This window comes from Argopecten irradians, chromosome 2, assembly GCF_041381155.1.
Source record: "Argopecten irradians isolate NY chromosome 2, Ai_NY, whole genome shotgun sequence".
Taxonomy (NCBI): domain Eukaryota; kingdom Metazoa; phylum Mollusca; class Bivalvia; order Pectinida; family Pectinidae; genus Argopecten; species Argopecten irradians.
In genome coordinates, this window is record NC_091135.1 from 31,654,860 (window position 1) to 31,673,609 (window position 18,750).

An 18,750-nucleotide genomic window follows, 5' to 3' on the forward strand; every position below is an offset into this window, starting at 1 on the left:
ATAATTACAGGATCCGAGGAGTTTCATAATATAACATGGACAAGTAACCATAATCCGAGTCCCGTGAATTCCATAATTAATTACAGATATGAAACAGATAATTCAGATCCTGTTTTTCCAAAATAATTACAGATAGTAGACTAAAAATTCATTCCGTGTTTCCATATAATATTTACAGATGGTCATAATAAACCAGGATCCGAGTTTCCATAATAGTTACAGAAAGACAATAATAATTCAAACCGTGTTTCCCCTAATATTCCAGAAAGAAACAATAATTCAGTCTGTGTGTTCCTTAATAAATCCAGATTTTCATGGACATAAGACTACAGGTTCCGTAGTTTCCCATAAAATTTACAGATAGTAACAATAATTCAGTCCGTGTTTCCATAATATTACAGATTTAGTAACAATAATTCCAGACCGTGTTTCCATATAATATTACAGATAGTAACAATAATTCAGTCCGTGTTTCCATATTATTACAGATGGTCATAATAATCCAGTCCGTGTTTCCATAATATTACAGATAGTAACAATAATTCAGACCGTGTTTCCATAATATTACAGATAGTAACAATAATCCAGTCCGTGTTTCCATAATATTACAGATAGTAACAATAATTCAGTCCGTGTTTCCATAATATTACAGATAGTAACAATAATTCAGTCCGTGTTTCCATAATATTACAGATAGTAACAATAATCCAGTCCGTGTTTCCAAAATATTACAGATAGTAACAATAATTCAGTCCGTGTTTCCATAATATTACAGATAGTAACAATAATTCAGACCGTGTTTCCATAATATTACAGATAGTAACAATAAATCCAGTCCGTGTTTCCTTAATATTTACAGATATTAAAAATAATCCAGTCCCTGTTTCCATAATATTACAGATAGTAACAATAATTCAGTCCGTGTTTTCCATAATATTACAGATAGTAACAATAATCCAGTCCGTGTTTCCATAATATTACAGATGGTCATAATAATCCAGTCCGTGTTTCCATAATATTACAGATAGTAACAATAATTCAGTCCGTGTTTCCATAATATTACAGATAGTAACAATAATTCAGTCCGTGTTTCCATAATATTACAGATAGTAACAATAATTCAGTCCGTGTTTCCATAATATTACAGATGGTCATAATAATTCAGTCCGTGTTTCCATAATATTACAGATAGTAACAATAATTCAGTCCGTGTTTCCATAATATTACAGATAGTAACAATAATTCATTCCGTGTTTCCATAATATTACAGATAGTAACAATAATCCAGTCCGTGTTTCCATAATATTACAGATAGTAACAAAAATCCATTCCGTGTTTCCATAATATTACAGATAGTAACAATAATTCAGACCGTGTTTCCATAATATTACAGATAGTAACAATAATCCAGTCCGTGTTTCCATAATATTACAGATAGTAACAATAATTCAGTCCGTGTTTCCATAATATTACAGATAGTAACAATAATTCAGTCCGTGTTTCCATAATATTAATATTACAGATGGTCATAATAATTCAGTCCGTGTTTCCATAATATTACAGATGGTCACAATAATTCAGTCCGTGTTTCCATAATATTACAGATAGTAACAATAATCCAGTCCGTGTTTCCATAATATTACAGATAGTAACAAAAATCCATTCCGTGTTTCCATAATATTACAGATAGTAACAATAATCCAGTCCGTGTTTCCATAATATTACAGATAGTAACAATAATTCAGTCCGTGTTTCCATAATATTACAGATAGTAACAATAATTCAGTCCGTGTTTCCATAATATTACAGATAGTAACAATAATTCAGTCCGTGTTTCCATAATATTACAGATAGTAACAATAATTCAGTCCGTGTTTCCATAATATTACAGATAGTAACAATAATTCAGACCGTGTTTCCATAATATTACAGATAGTAACAATAATCCAGTCCGTGTTTCCATAATATTACAGATAGTAACAATAATTCAGTCCGTGTTTCCATAATATTACAGATAGTAACAATAATCCAGTCCGTGTTTCCATAATATTACAGATGGTCATAATAATCCAGTCCGTGTTTCCATAATATTACAGATAGTAACAATAATTCAGTCCGTGTTTCCATAATATTACAGATAGTAACAATAACCCAGTCCGTGTTTCCATAATATTACAGATGGTCATAATAATTCAGTCCGTGTTTCCATAATATTACAGATAGTAACAATAATCCAGTCCGTGTTTCCATAATATTACAGATGCATGGTCATAATAATTCAGTCCGTGTTTCCATAATATTACAGATAGTAACAATAATTCAGTCCGTGTTTCCATAATATTACAGATAGTAACAATAATTCAGACCGTGTTTCCATAATATTACAGATAGTAACAATAATTCAGTCCGTGTTTCCATAATATTACAGATGGTCATAATAATCCAGTCCGTGTTTCCATAATATTACAGATAGTAACAATAATTCAGACCGTGTTTCCATAATATTACAGATAGTAACAATAATCTAGAGTCCGTGTTTCCATAATATTACAGATAGTAACAATAATTCAGTCCGTGTTTCCATAATATTACAGATAGTAACAATAATTCAGTCCGTGTTTCCATAATATTACAGATAGTAACAATAATCCAGTCCGTGTTTCCATAATATTACAGATAGTAACAATAATTCAGTCCGTGTTTCCATAATATTACAGATAGTAACAATAATCCAGTCCGTGTTTCCATAATATTACAGATGGTCATAATAATCCAGTCCGTGTTTCCATAATATTACAGATAGTAACAATAATTCAGTCCGTGTTTCCATAATATTACAGATAGTAACAATAATTCAGTCCGTGTTTCCATAATATTACAGATAGTAACAATAATTCAGTCCGTGTTTCCATAATATTACAGATAGTAACAATAATCCAGTCCGTGTTTCCATGATATTACAGATAGTAACAATAATTCAGGCCGTGTTTCCATAATATTACAGATAGTAACAATAATCCATTCCGTGTTTCCATAATATTACAGATAGTAACAATAATCCAGTCCGTGTTTCCATAATATTACAGATAGTAACAATAATCCAGTCCGTGTTTCCATAATATTACAGATAGTAACAATAATTCAGTCCGTGTTTCCATAATATTACAGATAGTAACAATAATCCAGTCCGTGTTTCCATAATATTACAGATAGTAACAATAATCCATTCCGTGTTTCCATAATATTACAGATGGTCACAATAATTCAGTCCGTGTTTCCATAATATTACAGATAGTTACAATAATCCAGTCCGTGTTTCCATAATATTACAGATAGTAACAATAATCCAGGCCGTGTTTCCATAATATTACAGATGGTCACAATAATCCAGTCCGTGTTTCCATAATATTACAGATAGTAACAATAATTCAGTCCGTGTTTCCATGCTATTATAGATAGTAACATCAACCCAGTTGGAGCTGACAGATTCAGTCAGGTGATGGAGTCTTGTATCTCTGGTGCCGCCCCTGATCAGACCGGAAGTTGTACACCAAGCGAGAACACGGGAGCAATAGCGATCCCGGAAATCACTTCTGGAGCAGTGACCAATCCCACAACTGACAATCAACGTAAGGATTTATTTTCTGCGTAGACTGTGTTTGCTTATTAAATTCTCACAATTTGAATGGTTTTATGTCAATTTGGATTTTTTTTCATCATAATCAAATAGAAATTACAAAATATTTATCTAAGGTCAAACATTGACAATCTTGAATTGGCTATCGTAAGCCATTTTTCTATCCCTATTCTTTAAAGCATTACCTCAGTTTGTTATCCACTGAAATCAGTCGCAGCAGAATTTGATCCCCCAGTGTATATCAATCTAATTCTTGTTTCAGTCACCTTCAATTATACTGATCTCAGGGAATATAAAGATGAGATTAACATAGAGACTATGAAAGTAACTCCATAACCGCTGGTCGGATTTCAACAAAATTTGACTGGTAGCTTCCTTATGGGCTACTAACTGAAAATTGTACAAATGATGGGGCTGACCCCCCAGGGGCCTGAGGGGCGGGGCCAAAAGGGGTCAATTTGGCTATTTCCATTTAAACGACTTCTTCTCTTAAACTAAGCATGGGATAACACCCAAAATGGAATGGTAGCATCCTTATAGGGTGAGAATTCAAAATTGTACAAATGATGTAGCTGACTTGCTGGGGGCCTGAGGGGCGGGGTCAAAAGGGGTCAATTTGGCTATTTCCATATAAACGACTTCTTCTCTGAAACTAAGCATGGAATAGCATCCATAATGCAATTGTAGCATCTTTATAGGGTTGGGATTCAAAATTGTACATATGATGGGGCTGACCCCCCGGGGGCCTGAGGGGCGGGGTCAAAAGGGGTCAATTGGGCTTTTCCATATAAATGACTTCTTCTCTGAAACTAAGCATGGGATATATATATATAGCACCCACAATGCAATGGTAGCATCCTTATAGGGTGAGGATTCAAAATTGTGCAAATGATAGGACTGACCCCCCAGGGGCCTGAGGGGTGGGGTCAAAAGTGGTCAATTTGGCTATTTCCATATAAACAACTTTTTCTCTGCAACTAAACATGGCATTACGCTCATAATGCAATGGTAGCATCCTTATAGGGTGAGGATTCAAAATTGTACAAATGATAGGACTTACCCCCCCTTTCCGGGGGCTGAGGGGCAGGGTCAAAAGGGATTAATATGGCTATTTCCATTTAAACGACTTCTTATCTGCACTTAAGCATGGGAGAGCACTCATAATGCAATGGTAGCATCCTTATAGGGTGGGGATTCAAAATTGTACAAATGATGGGACTGATCCCCCCGGGGGCTGAGGGGCGGGGTCGAAAGGGAGCAATTTTTGCTGTTATCATATAAACGACTTCTTATGTGCAACTCAGCATGGAAGAGCACTCATATGAAATGAAGAGACGTAAGGTACGATAACAAATGTTATCGTTCCTTTGGAACGAAATGTTAACACGACAACTTTTAGCTATCAACCCGCTTATAACCGCGATTTGAGTAATAAGGAAATCCAACGATGTATTTTGCTGAATTTTTGAATGTGAGCTAATCACGGCGTGATCTATCGATTGATATAATCACCTTAGCTGTGAAAATTCAAAACGACGAGTTATTTTGGTGTAAAACCCCCAAAATCGGCATTTTGACCACTGATTTCTGTTTAATCTATCCTAGTAAATAAATTAATAAAGCTGAGAAGCTAGAACTCTACATATAAAAAGTCCTTGTAATTCTGAACAAAACGGTAGTTCTTACTTTTGGAAATGTTATATACAACGGCTACAATACAGCCATGAATAAAGGTGGTATTTCGCAGGTTCTCGGTAAATTTCCACAACCGACGAGATATTTCGGGGTCCCAGGCGCCTTCCTTCTGAGCTATTCTGAACGATTGGACCGGCAAATGTACCATTTAAAAATGAGTGATATTTTTGAAATTTTCTGTAGAAGTGACTAACCATTATAAAATGAGTAAATAATGTATGCACTAATCATCAAATTTATGTTACAAAATGCGCCCAACAAGTGCAACAATGAAATGAATCTATTTGTAGTGTCTCGAACGCACAAAATCATGGCGCAGACTATCGCGCCCCCTATAAGGAATGTGTATTGTTTGGTATCCGGTTGAGTAAAAACGTTGAAGCCGCCTTGATGTTCAAGTTAAATCCGGCATTATCAGGTAAGTAATTGTTCATTTTACTTGTTATAGACATCAATATCATTATCGGTGGATATTAGTATTATCAGATATATTTGATTGTTTTTGTAGGCCTGCAAATATAAACGTAAGGTACTGTTTACAGTCTGTTTATGATCATCATCGCGAGTGACTGTCTGACAACAGAACCATGCATGTGTTCTAAATCATGGCTTAACAGCACGTAAACTGACAACTGTACCGACTTTGAGGCAGATGCCGTTTGAATATATATATCTCCTAATATACTGTTTGAGCATATGATTAAATTGCTAGTAGTTAAACCATAAAGTCATGCACATATCGTTTCGGTAGTGCGTAGGCTCACATGTAACGTACGTAACGTTAGCTTCGTTACATGTCATTTCGGTACATGCGGAAGTCTTTTCGGTATCATAAAGTGAACAGGGCGAAATGACTTTCAGAAGGTACCGAAACGTCTTTGAGTAATCTGAATATTCGACAACTAAAGAAAACAAACCAGAAAAAAAAAAATGGTAACAATGTTAGGTTGACAATGGATATGATCAACATTATTACATGTGCATGTAGATATGGACATTTGTATGCACGGGGGGGGGGGGGGGGGGGGGGGGGGTGTTGTGTTATGAAATTATGAAATATTGAGGACCTTTGCCCCCCCCCCCCCCCCCACGTTTCATCTTCCTACGCCACTGTCCTGTCAGAATCACTGAAGTTTTGACTATGTTTTGATTAATACTAGTTATGTGATAAATAGAATCTTACACTCATGGCTACATCATTTGAAATTTATTAAACTGAAATTCATAAAATTTGAAATACCAGGAGCCTTTAAGGATATTTTGACATTTTATTTCCAAAATACCAAGTTTTCTTTTTTTTTTTTAAAAATATCATACAGTATCTAGGTAAAAGGAGACCTAGTTATAACATTCACTATACAGTAGTGAATGTCAAACTTGTAACAGCCTCATCAGCTTGAGAAAGGTTTTCAAAATGTTTCTAAATCAAAAAAACAATTTAAAAAAAAAATTGATACATTGAAAGCCATTTCGGTTAAGGTATAGACTTTTAAATATATGATTTGCTTGCTGTTGACATTTTTTTCATCTGTGATGAATAACACTTGGAAACAGTAACTATTTTAAATACTAGTACCTATATATATATATATGTAGATAATCTTCCTCAATATAAAAATTAAATATGATTAATAAAACAAAAGACTGAAGTATGAAAGATGTACCAATTAAGTAATTCATTTCTGCGTATGAATAAAAGCTACAAATAGATCCTTTAATGTGATGATTTATTTAACTGATTTTCATATCATTCAGCAGTATCAAGGATTTAAAATAATTTAATTACCTGGTACCATATGTGTTCCAATTAGGATGTACAATTCGGATGTAGAATAGAGTTCTCTTTTTTTATTAGTTTAACGTCCTATTAACAGCCATGCAGGGTTATTTAAGGACGTGCCAGGTTTGATGGTGGAGGAAAGCCGGAAAACTCGGAGAAAAATCACAGACCAGCTGTCAGTACCTGGCAAATTCTCCACATAGGATTCGAACTTGTGACCCAGAGGTGGACGGCTTGTGGTAATATGTTGGGACAACTTTACCACTTGGTCACCGTGGCCCCACGAATAGAGTTCTCATAAAAGGTCTCATAAATGTTATGATAATTAGAAAGATTGGCACCTAATATAACTCATTACCCTAATTGCCCAACATGAAATTTGAATTAGCATTATACATTTCCAAGGCATTTCTTGATTAAAGCACTATATTGTTAAATATCTTATGCAAGTACATGTATGATCAGATGCATGTATACCATCAAACAACTGACTTACTTGTAAAAGGGTACGTGGGTTTTAAATTAAAAACTTAATATTCTTTAAATGTTCATATGAACAGTTTTCATTGGGATTAGATAAAGGGAGGTAATTGGCTTATTATTTTTTAAGGTATATTTTCTAGCAAAATGCTCAATATCACTAAAAGAATTGCAAAAACAGAGAAATGTAGGTTTTGTTATGGATTGAGTATTCGGTCAGACCAATATTGTCTATATTTTGACATTTTTTTTATCTACATGTGGAAAAACAGTTTCTTATTGATAAAATGGGGGTAGCAGAGACTTTTACATGATTATTCGTGATGTACATGTATAATTACATGATATTTTTCAAATCTTTGATGCCGTGTCATTATGAAACGATATAATCCATATTAAATGAATCCTGGTTATTTTATTTTTTTTTATAATTTTTTTTATTTTTCAAGACATTTTATAGTACATAACATAATACAGGCATATACACATTCACTCCGACATCCCATATACAATATACATGTATGTATAGTAATTGCAATCATATGAAGTACATACATACATTTATACATCTGTTACATATATTTATACATTTTCTGGTTATTTTAACTTGATTATAGCAGTAGTTTTATTTTGTTTTTATTTCTCTGTAAAAAACTGTTTAACGTTTCTACTGTTTAACGTTCTCTAAAATGTATGTATTTGTAAGAGATTGAGTGCCAGCCAGGCGATATTGTCTATTATAACCATTTTTTTACTTTTTTTTCGATAAAATGGGGGTAGCTAGCAGAGACTTTTGCATGATTATTCATGAAAATGCATATTCCAGGCAGCAATAGCAATTATGATGAACTCCTTGCTTAATTGTATGTCATAGGGACAATTATAAAATGCTACATTCAAGTTTTAAGTCTCCCTTTATTTAAGAAAATAGCAGAGTAATAGCCTAATCCTTCTCCATAAGCCAGGGGTTACTATCACTCAGGGGTTGGTTTGAAGTTGGGTGTCACTTTCTCTGTAATCTTGAAAGGAAGTCTATGCAGGACTCAGTTTTGAGGTCACCTGAGATGAAGTCTCCAGTGACCTAATCTAATTTTGCAGAGACCTTTCAAGGCCAAAAGTCAATCAAAATTGTGAATTATATGGTCCCCTAGGAACCTGAGGGTTGGGGCCAAAAGGGGTCAATTAGGCTAAAACTTCAACAATCTTCTTCTAAAATTCAAGAAATAGTGGAATCAAATACTCTTCATATATGGAATCACGTGGGGAGGGGGTCAAGTTTACTATAGTTTATTTAGGTAAAACACATTTTTGAGCATTATTTGGTCATTTGTAATAGAAAATGAATCAAAATTATCAGTATGAAATGGTCAATGAATCATATTAACATATTTCCCATAACTGACCCTCAGGGGCCTGAGGGGTGGGGCTTAAATGGGTCAAATAGGATAGGCTTAAACTTCAAAAACCTTCATCTAAAATTGTGGAAATGGTAGAATCAAATACTCTTCATAGATGGAAAGGTCTTAAGGTCCTTTACAATAATTATGAATTATATATGAACCTTGGGGTCTCATGTTTTCCCCTCGGGAGGGGTCAAGTTTACTATAGTTTTTATAGGGAAAACACATTTTTGAACATTATTTGGTCATTTGTAATAGAAAATGAGTCAAATGTTGTCAGAATTATCAGTATGATATGGCCATTGAATCCTATTAACAAATTTTCCATGACTGACCCCCAGGGGCCTGAGGAGTGGGTCCAAAAGGGGTTTCTTTTAATTCATAAATGCTTTTTAAAGATTTGAACCAACTTTGCAATGTTCTTTCTGTATCAGCACTCAGGTGACCATCAAGGCCTCTTGGGCCTCTTGTTTTCATCTGAACTGCATCCAATTTTACTAAGAGATATTAGTCCATGAGTGGATATTACGTCAGTGATAGTAACCCCTGGAGTATTGAGGATGTAGCCAAAAATGATTTCTGCAAGCCTGTGATTGCATGGTCAGTTTGTTTCTTCTGAAGTGGCTCCAAGTTACTATGAGATATTCCAAGAGTGGATATTACGTCAGTGATAGTTACCCATGGAGTTAGTATTGAGGATGTAGCTTAAAAGGATTTTTTTCATTTTTTAATTACATTCCTTTATTGGTGTTTTTATAGACAATCAATTATATTGTATCTTTCAGGTTAACTGCCAGTATATATATTATACAATGAACTACCAAGGTTGTTTAAATAAATAACCTTGACCTTTATTCAAGGTCACAGGGGTCAAATAGACTAAAATCCATAAATGACTTCAAGCTCTGGTATATTTTTAGGTCATCTGACCCGAAGGGTCAGGAAGATCTATTGTCATCATGCATCGTCTGTCATCGTGCGCCGTCTGCAGTCTGCAGTGCGAAACTTTTTCATTCAAATGAAAGGCCCAGGGTACTGATATTTGGCCTGTAGCATGCTGGGATGAAGGGCTACCAAGTTTGTTCAAATGAATGACCTTGACCTTCATTCAAAGTCACAGGGGTCAAATAGGCTAAAAGACTTTAAACAACTTCTTGTGAATAACTAAGAGGCCTAGAGATCTGATATTGGGTCTGTGGCATGCTAGAATAAATGGCTACCAAATTTGTTCAAACAGATGACCTTGACTTTCATTCAAGGTCACAGGGGTCAAATAGGCTAAAGTCTTTAAATGACTTCATGTGAATAAATAAGTAGCCTAGAGACCTGATATTGGGCCTGTGACATGCAGAGATGAATGGCTACCAACTTTGTTCAAATGAAGGACAATGACCTTCATTCAAGGTCACAGGGGTCAAATAGGGTAAAATCTTTAAATGACCTCTTGTGAACAACTAAGAGGCCTAGAGATCTGATATTGGCTCTGTGGCATGCTAGAATAAATGGCTACCAAATTTGTTCAAACAGATGACATTGACTTTCATTCAAGGTCACAGGGATCAAATAGGCTAAAATCTTTAAACGACTTCATGTGAATAAATAAGTAGCCTAGAGACCTGATATTGGGCCTGTGACATGCACAGATGAATGGCTACCAACTTTGTTCAAATGAAGGACAATGACCTTCATTCAAGGTCACAGGGGTCAACTAGGGTAAAATCTTTAAATGACCTCTTGTGAATAACCAAGAGGCCTAGAGATCTGATATTGGGTCTGTCGCATGCTAGAATGAATGGCTACCAAGTTTGTTCAAATGAAGGACCTTGACCTTCACTCAAGGTCACAGGGGTCAAAAATGCTAAAATCTTTAAACGACTTCTTCTCAAGAACCAAAAGTCCCAGGGTACTCATATAGGGTCTGCGGCATGCTTGGATGAAGGGCTATAAAGTTTGTTCAAATAAATTATCTTGACCTTCATCAGGTCAAATAGGCTAAAAAATTTTAACGACTTCGTGTGAATAACTTAAAGGCCTATAGAGACCTGATATTGAGCCTGTAACATGAATGACTACCTTGAGACTGGAAATTGGATTTGCAGCATGGTGGGGATCAAGGGACCTTCATTCATGGTCTAATTCATTAAATATATCAGGACCTGCACTTCTTCTAATAAATGAGTTTTTTTGGATTGCCTTAACTGTGTGCCACTTCTTTATTCTTTGAGGTGTTGTATTGTGCCAATAGTCAGATGACCGTTAAGGCCCATCGGCCTCTCGTTCATAACCTAATGGAATTGGTCCCGTTTAAGGGTAACAACAAGAGTTATCTTCCCTTTCTCTTCTCTTCATTTCATCCGCGACACTCCTTCAGGTGTCGCCCAACTAGTATGAAATGAAGAGATAGAACGACAACTCTGTTATAACAGAGTTTTCGTTCTAGAACGAAATGTTAACACGGCTAAATAAACCTATCAACCCGCTTATTTTCGCGATTTGGGTAATAAGGAAACTAACCGATATATTTTGCTGATATTTTGAATGTAATTTAATCTCAGCGTGATCTATCGATTGAATTAATCGTGTCAGCTACGAAAATTCATTAAAGGTGATATTTTTTAGGTCAAACAGGCAAAAATCGGCATTTTGACCACTGGTTTCTGTTTAATTCGTCGTAGTGAAATAATTAATAAACTTAACAATCTGAAACTCTACATAGAAATAGTCCTTGTAATTCTGAACAAAACGGTATTTCTGGTTTTTGGAAATGTTACATACAACGACCACAATACAGCTTTGAATAATGGTGGTATTTCGCAGGTTCTCGGTAAATTTCCACAACAGACGAGATATTTCGGGGTCCCAGGCGCCTTCCTTCGGAGCTATTCTGAACGATTGGACCGGCAAATGTACCATTTAAAAATGAGTGATATTTTTGAAATTTTCTGTAGAAGTGACTAAACATTATAAAATGAGTAAATAATGTATGCACTAATCATCAAATTTATGTTACAAAATGCACCCAAAATGTGCAACAGTGAAATTAATCTATTTGTACTGTCTCGAACGCACAAAACCATGGCGCAGACTATCGCGCCCCCTATGAGGAATGTGTATTGTTTGTATCCGGTTGAGTAAAAACGTTGAAGCCGCCTCGATGTTCAAGTTAAATCCGGCATTATCAAGTAAGTAATTGTTCATTTTACTTGTTATAGACATCAATATCATTATCGGTGGATATTAGTATTATCAGATATATTTGATTGTTTTTGTAGGCCTGCAAATATAACGTAAGGTACTGTTTACAGTCTGTTTATGATCACCTTCGCAAGTGACTGTCTGACAACAGAACCATGCATGTGTTCTAAATCGTGGTTTAACAGCACGTAAACTGACAACTGTACCGCCTTTTAGGCAGATGCCGTTTGAATACATGTATCTCCTAATATATTGTTTGAGCATATGATTAAATTGCTAGTAGTTAAACCATAAAGTCATGCACATATCGTTTCGGTAGTGCGTAGGCTCACATGTAACGTACGAATACTTTTGGCACGGCACTGTAGCTTCGTTATATGTCATTTCGGTACATGCGGAAGTCTTTTCGGTATCATAAATTGAACATGGCGAAATGACTTTCAGAAGGTACCGAAATGACTTTAAGTAGTCTGAATATTAGACAACTAAAAAAACAAACTAGAAAAAATGGTAACAATGTACATTGTAGTTTGACAATGGATATGATCAACATTGTTAGATACATTTGTATGCACTGCAGTTTTACATGACACATAATAATTGCTTAGGCTTAAGTTACTGTACAGACTGGGTGGGTGAGGTCAATAATGTTAAAGCCACACTATATACGTAAATATCAACAAAAATTCAAGTTAAATTCGAGTCCGATATTGTTAGTGTTTGTAGATGTAGTTGAAATTAAGATATATTAAAGAATATTTTAGCTTTAAATTCTTTTAATAACTTTGGTACAGCAGTTGTTGAAAGTCGATACATGTAAACATGCCTTCATTTTAAACTGGTCGCCATAGAAGTTACGATTATTGCCGAACGGAAGTCGGAAAGTTCAGGACCCGTTTTCGGAAGAGTTCGGACAGACGTTCCGTAGTTACGGTAGTCACATGACGTTCTCGGCAACCACGTTACAATGTCGGCTAACTTTGGCTTGTTTGACTAAGTGGGACCCACCTACAGATGTTTAATATTTATTTGATTTTTACCAAAATATTCCGAATCATAATTGCTCATCTTGACTTCGATTTAGTCCTGTCTCTGCATGATTTTCAACAGAATTTTTTTTTCAACATTCTTCTAAATCATGAAAAAAATAAGAAAGATACGGATATTGGGCTTTTAACAATGAAAATTCATTTCACAATTTTGCTGTGTTGTGTTATAGTGATAGTCAACTACTGCGTAATAATTAGGATGCCGACAGGAATCATCAGATTGACCCGCGTTGTGAAAATTAGCATACATGTATTATATCACACTGACCCATTTAGCAATGTTAAACACGGTCATGTCATAAATTTTGTAAGACGAACACTATTGTGGCTTCGTAGTTATTAATGACGTCTGTGATGTTGTAACTTGTATGATTATCTCGGTTGACACGTCGAATCCAAGCCTGATTTCGCCACTCTTACATAAAACAGAATTGATAGTAATCAAAATTTTGACCCAGAGCTTAAGCCCTGGCTATTCTCTCAAGGATTCAATAGATCTAGAATTAAATAAACAATGTTCAAGAAAATTTGTAAGATTTTTCCTTGTAAAGGAAGTTGTTGATATCTTCTTGGTGCCCCTGGACTCTGATCTGGTGGTCATTTATTGAGGTCAAGGTGCGCTTTAAACTAAGCATCATGGATGCCCTTTTTTCCTGTCAGAATCACTGAAGTTTTGACTATGTTTTGATTAATACTAGTTATGTGATGAATAGAATCTTACACTCATGGCTACATCATTTGAAATTTATTAAACTTAAATTTATAAAATTTGATATACCACGAGCCTTTAAGGTTATTTTGACATTTTATTTCCAAAATAACAACAGTTTTTCTGTTGGTTTTTTTTAAATCATACAGTATCTAGGTAAAAGGAGACCTAGTTATAACACTCACTATACAGTAGTGAATGTCAAACTTGGAACAGCCTCATCAGTTTTAAGCATTTTAGAAACCAGATAAATTATAAATTTGAGAAATGTTTTCAAATTTTTTCTAAATCAAAAATAAAATCTAAAAAAAATCATAAATTGAAAGCCATTTCGGTTAAGGTATAGACTTTTAAATATATGATTTGCTTGCTCTTGACATTTTTTTCATCTGTAATGAATAACACTTGGAAACAGTAACTATTTTGAATACTAGTTCATGTACCTGTATATATATATATATATATATAGGTAATCTTCCTCAATATAAAAATTAAATATGCTGTGTTATCTATTCATGTAAATGATTAATAAAACAAAAGAGAAGCATGAACTTGGTATACCAGGTAATTCATTTCTGCATATGTATAAAAGCTACAAATAGATCCTTAATGTGATGATTTATTTAACTGATTTTCATATCCTTCAGCAGTATCAAGGATTTAAAGTGATTTAATTACCTGGTACCATGTGTGTTTCCAATTCCGATGTAGAAAATAGTTCTCTTTTTTTATTAGTTTAACGTCCTATTAACAGCCAGGGTCATTTAAGGACGTGCCAGGTTTGATGGTGGAGGAAAGCCGGAGAACCTTGAGAAAAACCACAGACCAGCTGTCAGTACCTGGCAACTGCTCCACATTGGATTCGAACTTGTGACCCAGAGGTGGACGGCTTGTGGTAATATGTCGGGACATCTTTACCACTCAGCCACCGTGGCCCCACGAATAGAGTTCTCATAAAAGGTCTCATAAATGTTATGATAATTAGAAAGATTGGCACCTAATATAACCCATTACCCTAATTGCCCAACATGAAATTCCAATTAGCATTATCCATTAAGGCATTTCTTGATTAAAGCATTATATTGTTAAATATCTTATGTAAGTATGATCAGATGCATGTATACCATCAAGGGTTGAAAATGACAACTGACTTACTTGTAAAAGGGTACGTGGGTTTTAAATTAAAAACTTTATATTCTTTAAATGTTCACATGAACAGTTTTCATTGGGATTGGATAAAGGGAGGTAATTGGCTTATTTGTTTATTTTTTAAGGTATATTTTCTAGCAAAATGCTCAATATCACTAAAAGAATTGCGAAAACAGAGAAATGTATGTTTTGTTATGGATTGAGTATTCGGTCAGACCAATATTGTCTATATTTTGACATTTTTTTTTTATCTACATGAGGAAAAACTGTTTCTTATTGATAAAATTGTGGTAGCAGAGACTTTTACATGATTATTCGTGATGTACATGTATAAGTACATGCTATTTTTCAAATCTTTGATGCCGTGTCATTATGAAACGATATAATCCATATTAAATGAATTCTGGTTATTTTAACTTGATTATAGCAGTAGTTTTATTTTGTTGTTGTTTTTTTTTCTCTGTAAAAAACTGTTTAACATTTCTTGTTCTCTAAAATGTATGTATTTGTAAGAGATTGAGTGCCAGCCAGGCGATATTGTCTATTATCACCAATGTTTTACTTATTTTTCGATAAAATGGGGGTAGCTAGCAGAGACTTTTGCATGATTATTCATGAAAATGCATATTCCAGGCAGCAATAGCAATTATGATGAACTCCTTGCTTAATTGTATGTCATAGGGACAATTATAAAATGCCACATTCAAGTTTTAAGTCTCCCTTTATTTAAGAAAATAGCAGAGTAATAGCCTAATCCTTCTCCATATGCCAGGGGTTACTATCACTGACATAATATCTACCCCTGCACTATTTCATAATTAACTGATTGCCAGCTGTCAATCAAACCGCATTGTTTGTTCCGACATTGAATAGAAACACTGTGTTTGGGGGTAGAGACGTGGCTATATTACACCTGGCAATCGGTCAATGAAACTGCAGGCAACAGAAGACACAGGTAACTAGATCATTTAACGTACATCAAAGGAATTGCATAATGTGGTTCACTGTACATATGTGTTGGTTTGAAGTTGGGTGTCACTTTCTCTGTAATCTTCAAAGGAAGTCTATGCAGGACTCAGTTTTGAGGTCACCTGAGATAAAGTCTCCAGTGACCTAATCTAATTTTGCAGAGACCTTTCATGGCCAAAGGTCAATCAAAATTGTGAATTATTTGGTCCCCTAGGGACCTGAGGGTTGGGGCCAAAAGGTGTCAATTAGGCTAAAACTTCAACAATCTTCTTTTAAAATTCCGGAAATAGTGGAATCAAATACTCTTCATAGATGGAATCACGTGGGGAGGGGGTCAAGTTTACTATAGTTTATTTAGGTAAAACACATCTTTGAGCATTATTTGGTCATTTGTAATAGAAAATGAATCAGAATTATCAGTATGAAGTGGTCATTGAATCATATTAACATATTTTCCATAACTGACCCCCAGTGGCCTGAGGGGTGGGGCTAAAATGGGTCAAATAGGATAGGCTTAAACTTCAAAAACCTTCATCTAAAATTCTGGAAATGTTAGAATCAAATACTCTTCATAGATGGAAAGGTCTTAAGGTCCTTTACAATAATTATGAATTATATATGAACCTGGGGTCTCATGTTTTCCCCACGGGAGGGGTCAAGTTTACTATAGTTTTTATAGGGAAAACACATTTTTGAACATTATTTGGTCATTTGTAATAGAAAATGAGTCAAATGTTGTCAGAATTATCAGTATGATATGGCAATGTGAATCCTATTAACAATTTTTCCACGACTGACCCCAAGGGGCCTGAGGAGTGGGTCCAAAAGGGGTTTCTTTTGATTCATAAATGCTTTTTAAAGATTTGAACCGACTTTGCAATGTTCTTTCTGTATCAGCACTCAGGTGACCATCAAGGCCTCTTTGGCCTCTTGTTTTCTTCTGAACTGCGTCCAATTTTACTATGAGATATAAGTCCATGGGTGGATATTACGTCAGTGATAGTAACCCCTGGAGTATTGAGGATGTAGCCAAAAATGATTTCTGCAAGCCTGTGATTGGTTGGTTTGTTTCTTCTGAAGTGGCTCCAATGTTACTATGAGATAGTCCAAGAGTGGATATTATGTCAGTGATAGTAACCCATGGAGTATTGAGGATGTAGCTTAAAAGGATTTTTTCATTTTTTAATTACATTTCTGTATTGGTGTTTTTATAGACAATCAATTAATTGTATCTTTCAGGTTAACTGCCAGTATATATTATACAATGAACTACCAAGGTTGTTTAAATAAATAACCTTGACCTTTATTCAAGGTCACAGGGGTCAAATAGACTAAAATCCTTAAATGACTTCAAGCTCTGGTATATTTTTAGGTCATCTGACCCGAAGGGTCAGGAAGATCTATTGTCATCATGCATCGTCCGTCATCGTGCGCCGTCCGCAGTCTGCAGTGCGAAACCTTTTCATTCAAACGAAAGGCCCACGGTACTGATATTTGGCCTGTAGCATGCTGGGATGAAGGGCTACCAAGTTTGTTCAAATAAATGACCTTGACCTTCATTCAAGGTCACAGTGGTCAAAAAGGCTAAAATATTTTAACAAATTCTTATCAAGAACCAAATGGCCCAGGGTACTCATATTGGGTCTGCGGCATGCTAGGATAAAGGGCTGCCAAGTTTGTTCAAATAAATGACATTGACCTTCATTCAAGGTCACAGGGGTCAAATAGGCTAAAAGATTTTAAACAACTTCTTGTGAATAACTAAGAGGCCTAGAGACCTGATATTGGGTCTGTGGTAATGCTAGAATGAATGGCTACCAAATTTGTTCAAATAACTGACCTTGACTAATGACCTTGACTTTCAGTCAAGGTCACAGGGGTCAAATAGGCTAAAATATTTAAACGACTTCATGTGAATAAGTAAATAGCCTAGAGACCTGATATTGGGCCTGTGACATGCACAGATGAATGGCTACCAACTTTGTTCAAATGAAGGACATTGACCTTCATTCAAAGTCACAGGGGTCAAATAGGCTAAAAGATTTTAAACAACTTCTTGTGAATAACTAAGAGGCCTAGAGACCTGATATTGGGTCTGTGGTAATGCTAGAATGAATGGCTACCAAATTTGTTCAAATAACTGACCTTGACTAATGACCTTGACTTTCAGTCAAGGTCACAGGGGTCAAATAGGCTAAAATATTTAAACGACTTCATGTGAATAAGTAAATAGCCTAGAGACCTGATATTGGGCCTGTGACATGCACAGATGAATGGCTACCAACTTTGTTCAAATAAATGACATTGACCTTCATTCAAAGTCACAGGGGTCAAATAGGCTAAAAGATTTTAAACAACTTCTTGTGAATAACTAAGAGGCCTAGAGACCTGATATTGGGTCTGTGGTAATGCTAGAATGAATGGCTACCAAATTTGTTCAAATAACTGACCTTGACTGATGACCTTGACTTTCAGTCAAGGTCACAGGGGTCAAATAGGCTAAAATATTTAAACGACCTCTTGTGAATAACTAAGAGGCCTAGAGATCTGATATTGGGTCTGTGGCATGCTAGAATGAATGGCTACCAAGTTTGTTCAAATGAAGGACCTTGACCTTCACTCAAGGTCACAGGGGTCAAAAAGGCTAAATCTTTAAACGACTTCTTCTCAAGAACCAAAAGGCCCAG

At 35.2% G+C, this 18,750-nt stretch overlaps 1 protein-coding gene across 4 annotated transcripts in view; it reads left to right on the plus strand.

The window, feature by feature from the left end:
- Positions 1-18,750, plus strand: part of LOC138315147 (uncharacterized) — a 56,456-nt gene that overhangs the window by 19,502 nt on the left and 18,204 nt on the right. For 2 of the 4 annotated variants that reach the window (XM_069255937.1, XM_069255936.1), the window contains exon 3: positions 3,456-3,629. The exons of 1 other annotated variant lie outside the window; for it this stretch is intronic. In XM_069255937.1, the coding sequence (XP_069112038.1) occupies positions 3,456-3,629 (174 nt within the window). Of the gene's footprint in view, positions 1-3,455; positions 3,630-5,622; positions 5,751-18,750 lie in introns of those variants that run through there. One more of the 4 variants, XM_069255940.1, reaches the window with a different exon arrangement.